Source organism: Neolamprologus brichardi, chromosome 6 (assembly GCF_056152115.1).
Source record: "Neolamprologus brichardi isolate AB-2024 chromosome 6, ASM5615211v1, whole genome shotgun sequence".
Taxonomy (NCBI): domain Eukaryota; kingdom Metazoa; phylum Chordata; class Actinopteri; order Cichliformes; family Cichlidae; genus Neolamprologus; species Neolamprologus brichardi.
In genome coordinates, this window is record NC_142109.1 from 20,679,265 (window position 1) to 20,686,771 (window position 7,507).

At 49.8% G+C, this 7,507-nt stretch overlaps 1 protein-coding gene across 1 annotated transcript; it reads left to right on the forward strand.

Annotated features, from left to right (window-relative positions):
- The first annotated feature begins 395 nt into the window (after positions 1-395).
- LOC148102534 (uncharacterized) lies at positions 396-2,222 on the forward strand. Its single transcript, XM_087842416.1, has 6 exons — positions 396-932; positions 1,002-1,129; positions 1,250-1,454; positions 1,623-1,715; positions 1,833-1,964; positions 2,205-2,222. Exons 1-6 carry the CDS (start codon positions 585-587, stop codon positions 2,220-2,222), a joined length of 924 nt encoding a protein of 307 aa, XP_087698542.1. The 5' UTR covers positions 396-584.
- The last annotated feature ends 5,285 nt before the right edge of the window (positions 2,223-7,507 follow it).

Consider the following 7,507-nt stretch of genomic DNA (forward strand, 5'->3'; position numbering starts at 1 on the left):
ACAGGAAATCTAGAACCCGAACCGGACACAAGGGGGGAGGACACAGAATAACTAGAACAGAGGAAAATAATCATAAAACACAAAACGCTGGGTCAACGACCCAGCACCATGACAGTACCTCCCCTCCAAGGGCTGGCTCCCGACAGCCCAAAACAAAAAACAGACGACCAACCCAGGGCGGGCGGCGGGGGCCCAGGATGGAGGGACCACAACTAAACAAAAAACAAGCTCCAGTGGGCCAAATGAATTGTCCAAAACACAACACAGACTGGAGTTCCTGAACAGGGTCCCAAAACATAGGTCAGGAGGCCGGCCCGGAGGCTGACAACTCAGGAGCCCAGAACAGTTCATCTCTGGGGGCCGACCATGTGGAAGGCAGTGGCGGCGACGGGGAAACAGTTCAGGCGGCCAACCGTGCGGACGGCAACAGCGGCGTGAAAGCAGTTCTGGGGGCCGACCGTGCGCATGACAGCGGCGGCGTGAAAGCAGTTCTGGGAGCCGACCGTGCGCACGACAGCGGTGGCGACAAAGCAAGTCCGGAGGCCGACCACGGTGGCGAAGATGCCCAACATGCGGCCTGGCAGATGACCGACGACGTTGAGGCGGCAGTTGGGGACCTGAAGGCCGCGTGGCCTTCGCAGCACCAGGTGAGACGGAAGCTGAGGCTGGACCAGACGAGACGGAAGCTGAGGCTGGACCAGACGAGGCTGAAGCAGAGGCTGGACCAGGCGACGCTAAGGCAGAGGCTGGACCAGGCGACGCTGAAGCGGATGCGGAGGCCGGACCAGGCGACGCTGATGCGGAGGCTGGACCAGACGAGGCTGATGCGGAGGCCGGACCAGGCGACGCTGATGCGGAGGCTGGACCAGACGAGGCTGAAGCGGAGGCTGGACCAGGTGAAGTGGGCGAAGCTGAGGCAGAGGCTGGACCAGGCGACGGCGTGGGTGAAGCTGAAGCTGGACCAGGCGACGGCGTGGGTGAAGCTGAAGCTGGACCAGGCGACGGCGTGGGTGAAGACACGGAGGCTGCAGCTGGCGAGGATGGAGACACGGAGGATGGAGACACGGAGGCTGCAGCTGGCGAGGATGAAGACACGGAGGCTGCAGCTGGCGAGGATGAAGACACGGAGGCTGCAGCTGGCGAGGATGAAGACTTCGAGGCTGCAGCTGGCGAGGATGAAGACACGGAGGCTGCAGCTGGCGAGGATGAAGACTCCGAGGCTGCAGCTGGCGAGGATGAAGACTCCGAGGCTGCAGCTGGCGGCGGCGTGGAAGCCGGAGACGGAGGCGCTGCAGCAGGCGGCGGTGTGGACGGAACTGTGGATGCGGCTGCTGCTGCAGGCGTGGATGCCGCTGCTGGTGGAGCAGCTGGTGGCTGGACAGGCTCCTCGGGCCCCCCAGCTGACAAGGAAGGTTGCTGGACGGGCTCCTCGGGCCCCCCAGCTGACAAGGAAGGTTGCTGGACGGGCTCCTCGGGCCCCCCAGCTGACGAAGCAAGAGGCTGGACGGGCTCCTCGGGCCCTCCAGCAGACGAGACAGGCAGCTGGATGGGCTCCTCGGGCCCTCCAGCGGACGAGACAGGAGGCTGGACGGGCTCCTCGGGCCCTCCAGCGGACGAGACAGGAGGCTGGATGGGCTCCTCGGGCCCCCCAGCGAAAACAGTCTCAGAACCAGTGGGTACCGGAGCCCCCGGCACACACAGGACAGAACCAGCAGGTGCGGAGACCTCTGGCAGAGACAGAACAGAACCAGCAGCTGCGGGGACCTCTGGCGGGCACAGAACAGAACCAGCAGGCGCGGGGACCTCTGGCGGGCGCAGAACAGAACCAGCAGGCGCACGGGCCTCTGGCAGGGACAGAACAGAACCAGCAGGCGCACGGGCCTCTGGCAGGAACAGATCAGAACCAGCAGGCGCACGGGCCTCTGGCAGGAACAAATCAGAACCAGCAGGCGCACGGGCCTCTGGCAGGAACAGATCAGAACCAGCAGGCACGGTGGCCTCTGGCAAACACAAAGCAGACTGCAGCTGCACCGAGCATTGACTCAGCTCAGGCAGCGACAGCCGGGTGCAGTCCTCAGCTGGCTTCTTAACCTCCAGGGGTCCAGAGTCTGCTGGGGGCTGAAACCCAGCCTCTGGGGAGGCCCTGGAGTGCGTCTCAGTCTCAGAACTGGCCAGCTCTTGAGAAATGTCTTCATTGTTGTTAGGTTTGTCTCTCTGCTTAGAATAAGAAGTTGTTGAACTGTCCTTTATGGGTTGAACTGTTATGGCTTGCTGTACCGGAGGAGTTGGTGACTGAGCGGCTAACTGAGCTAGTGGCTGCTGGGCAGCTAACTGAGCTACCGGCTGGGCAGCTGACTCAAAAAACACAGCCCCGATATAAACAGTCACAAGGTCTGGCGAAACAGACAGAGTGTCTTTTCCACTCACTACAGTCGGCAACTCAGAACTCTCGGGGCCCGGCTGTGGCGATGGGCGTCGGCGGCGTGAACGTCGCTTCCTTCTCGGCAATAGCTCCAACCGGCCGGGTAATTCCACATCCGGCGGGCCGGGCCGCAGATTCCCCGGCGGGCAGTGCAAAACATTCACCACCGGGCTGGGTCGGGAAGCGGTAGCGGCTGGAGGGTGAAGGTGAAGTTCGTTCAGTATGAAATTCTGTGCGAGCGGGTGAAGAGAGTCCAGTAGCCAGGAGTGAGCAGAGATTAATTGTTGTAGCCTGGCTTCTACAGCGCGGTGAAATTCCTCCCCCTCATGTTCCAGCCACAGGTTAACCAACCTTGAAACGGAGTCAATCACTCCCTCCCGAAACTCCTGGGAAGGTGCGGATGCTGCTGGGTCCATGTTTGGTCGGCTCGTACTGTCACGGCTGGCGGGGTGAGCCGTGTGGTGTGAAGGAAAAGGAGGACCCAAAATGCAGGCAGCCGACTGATGATATGAGTGAGGGTTTATTTACAGGTGACAGTGGCAGAACAGACAACGAAGCATGAGAAAACAACTGAAGAAACCTAAACTGGGAGAACTAAATGACAAACCTGAGAGCATACAAAAGGGGTGTGGGGCAGAGAGACGCAGAGACAGGAACGGAACACCATAGAACGCAGACGAGCCGACAACGAACACAGACCGACACCCACTAAATATACACACACAAGGTAATCAGGTAATCACACACAGGAGGGAAGAACAGCTGAACCCAATACACATGAGGACCGGAGGAGACAAGCTGAACACAATGACAACAGACACGGACCTTCAGAACAAAACAGGAAATCTAGAACCCGAACCGGACACAAGGGGGGAGGACACAGAATAACTAGAACAGAGGAAAATAATCATAAAACACAAAACGCTGGGTCAACGACCCAGCACCATGACACCAGGAAAACATACCGGTTTGAAAAAGTGACCTAGGACAATAACTAGTTAACGGAAGGGCCTCTGATTTGGTCCAATTCACCTTATAACCAGAAATAGCTGAAAACGTATTTATTATTGCCTGCAAGGAGTTTAAAGACTTTTCTGGGTCTGATATAAAAAGCAAAATGTCATCGGCGTACAACAACAGTTTATGACAGTCTCTCCCTATACTGACACCTGGAAAATTGGGCTCCCTACGAATAGCCACTGCCAGCGGAGAGGGGATCCCACTGCCTGGTTCCTCTACCTAGTTCAAAAGAAGGCCCTATTATTCCATTTGTGAGTACTGATGCCTTGGGGTGTACATATATAAGCTGAATCCAATTAATAAAGCTTTTGGTAAAACCAAAACACTCCAAAGTGGCGAATAAATATCTCCACTCGACTCTGTCGAATGCCTTTTCGGCATCCAGCGAAATCGCAGCTATGGGAGAATGACTGTCCTGAACCGCCCACATAATGTCAATTAACCTCCTAATATTATCAGTTGAAGAGCGTGAGCTTATGAAACCAACTTGATCTACATGTACAAGAGAGGTTACTACCCGGTTTAATCGATTAGCCAGAATTTAAGATAAAATCTTACTATCATAGGATGTCAGACTTATCGGTCTGTAGCTTTTACAGTCAGTGGGGTCCTTATCCTTCTTTAGGATAAGTGTAATGATTGCTTCAGATAGTGAAGGTGGGAGCCTACCCTCTTGAAAAGATTCGTTATAAGTGTTTAAAAGCAGTGGCGCTAGATCTTCTGGAAAGGATTTATAAAATTCAGTTGTATATCCATCCAGGCCTGGTGCTTTATCAGAGGGCAGGTGTTTAATAACTCCCACTATCTCTTCAATGGTAATGGGAGCGTCCAAATATTTCAGTTGATCCACTGTCACCCTAGGAAGATTTAAAGATAACAAAAATTTCTTTATATCACTCTCTGAAATGCTTGATTCCGAGCTGTAAAGATCTTTATAAAAGTTACTAAATATTGTATTAATTTCTTTAGGTTTAAAGAAAATATGTCCATTATTATCTTTAACAGCTGAGATCATAGCCATAGTCTCTCTCTGTTTAATATATCTCGCTAAAAGCCTTCCAGCCTTATCCCCTTCCTCGAAGTGTTTTTGTCTAGCACAAAATAGAGAAAATTCAGCTTTTTGTGACAGTATTGCATTAAATTCATATTTTAACTTGGTCAATTCATTCAAATTTAATAAAGAACAATCATTTTTAAATTTTAAATCAGCAAGTTTAATTTGACGTTCTAGATTTTGAAGTTTAGTAATATTTTCCCTCTTTTTAAATGAGGCATACTGTATTATATAACCTCTCAGGAAAGCTTTTAGTGCTTCCCATGCTACTCCTGCTGAAGGGGCGGTAGGGACATTCGTCTCTATATACAGATTGATTTGTAATCGAAGAGACTCTCTGAATGTTGCATCTAATAGAAGGGTCGAATTAAGTCTCCATCTAGGCGTCCTAGCTGTATCATTAGATAGTAGCATGAGGAGATAAACAGGGCTATGATCCGAGAGGATTATGGTACCAATATTACTCGATACAACAGCAGGCATTAGTGATTGGGATACCAAGAAAGAATTTATCCTTGAGAAGGAGTGGTGAGGGGGGGAGAAAAAAGTATAGTCCCTTCCAGAGGGGTTTTGTAACCTCCACACATCTATGAGGCCACACGCCTCAGTCAGCCCTTTTAGGGCCCTATGAGCCCTAGAAGCATAGACTGATCTGGAACTCCGATCCAGTACCGGGTCCATAACCTCATTAAACCCCCCCCCCCCCCCATAATGATAGGATAGTCCCCCATGTCAGATATTTTTTTCCTCTAATTGTCCAAAAAAAGATGGATCATCTACGTTAGGAGCATATACATTAGCTAAGATGACCGCCTTCCCTTGAACTTCACACAACATTAACATCATTCTCCCAGCATCATCCTTACTCTTTTGGATACATTTAAACTGTAAATGTTTACCAATCAAAGTGGCCACTCCTCTACTTTTACTAGTACCACTAGCTGCCCCTACATATCCCACCCAACCCACGCATAGCTTCTGAGAATCTTGAGGCAATAGGTGGGTCTCTTGAACAAATGCAATGTCACACCTCTTAGTCAAAGGAGCTTGCAAAGAAAAGCGTCTGGACTTCTTTAAGTTACTTGAAGACGTTTCACCTCTCATCCGAGAAGCTTCTTCAGTTCTAAGGTCAAATGGTGGAGAGTCCCAGATATAAACCTAGTGGGAGTATCCCCCCACAGAGGGACAAAAGGACCCCCCTGATGATCCTCTAATCGCCTGAGTCAAGGTGTGAAACTGGGTGTGGGTCCCAATCAGCCAGAGTTTCGGGTGAGTTCATTGTGGAACCTGGCCCCACCTTATCATGCGAATTCCTGAGGTCAGATGGCCCAGGATGTGAGTGGGCCTTAAGGCGTCTGGAAAGGGAACTCAAAACTGGATTATAGATGGCAGAGAGTTGGTGTCGTAAACCACCGCCTCTGTTCAAAGATGGTCACTTACAGTGGACATAGATGGCTTCTTTCACTCCTCTTTCAAACCATCTGACCTCTCTGTCCAAAATGTGAACATTGGCATCCTCGAAAGAGTGTCCTTTATTCTTAAGATGCAGATGGACAGCTGAGTCTTGTCCTGTGGAGGTGGCTCTTCTATGTTGTGCCATGCGCTTGTGAAGTGGCTGTTTGGTCTCTCCAATGTAGAGGTCTGGGCATTCCTCGCTGCACTGTACAGCATACACCACATCCTGGGCCATCTGACCTCAGGAATTCGCATGATAAGGTGGGGCCAGGTTCCACAATGAACTCACCCGAAACTCTGGCTGATTGGGACCCACACCCAGTTTCACACCTTGACTCAGGCGATTAGAGGATCATCAGGGGGTCCTTTTGTCCCTCTGTGGGGGGATACTCCCACTAGGTTTATATCTGGGACTCTCCACCATTTGACCTTAGAACTGAAGAAGCTTCTCGGATGAGAGGTGAAACGTCTTCAAGTAACTTAAAGAAGTCCAGATGCTTTTCTTTGCAAGCTCCTTTGACTACGATGACCTGGATGACTGAGAACCTTCACAGACACGTCACACTTCTTAGATTTTATAAAGGACAATATTTTGTTTTTCTTAATAGAATTATTGAGACCCTTGACGTTCCAGCTCATGATACTCAAATTATTTCTACTAATAGATAATTTTTAAGGTACATATAAAGCAAGATGTTCAGAAACCTGTAATAATGATTAGCAAATTTGGCATCAAGAATTAATTAAAAAAAAAACCCCACATAAAACAAAACTATTAAAACAATACCTCAACCATGCCGGGGAGCCCCAGGCAATGATTCCCCCCTTACCAAAGTCCGTGATCATACACTTAACTATCACTGCCTTGAGCCCCGCTCTCCCATACCCCGATAGTCCAGGCTAAACCCATAATTTAGTCTAAGGAGGAGAAAAAAACAAAACAAAAAAAACCTCCCAAAAAAAACCCCACAATCGAATATACTGGATCTACAGTCTTATCTATAAAAAATACATTCCAAACCAAACTTTGTTCTAGTTTAATGCTTATAATACAATTTAACAAACAGAACACTGAGAATGGACAAAGTACAATAGATCCCCTAAGGGTATGAACTCACCGCTCCACCTTGTGTCCATTTCAGTTTAGAGAAGAGGTCCGAGTTAACCTCCAGAATAGTCCTTAATACGAAAATAAAACGAGCACATAATAATCATCATTTGTATCACTCTCTAAACATAATCAAAACTCCATTAATAAAACCAGGAGCCACGAGCTGTTCCAATACTTCGGGGTCCAGGGAAAAAACAAACAAACAAACAAAAAAAACCCCCAAAAAACAAACCGGTTTTACACCATGGAGCGAATGAAAGTCATTGCTTTTTTATGGTCCTCGAAGCGACGGGATCCCTGAGGAGCTTTCACAACAAGCACTGCTGGATAGATTAAGGAGAAACCAATACGTTTGTTGTGCAGAAGCTTCTTGCACTCATTAAACTTATTCCGCTTCTCACTCAGCAACCTTGAGTAGTCCGGGAAGATCATTATACGGTGACCT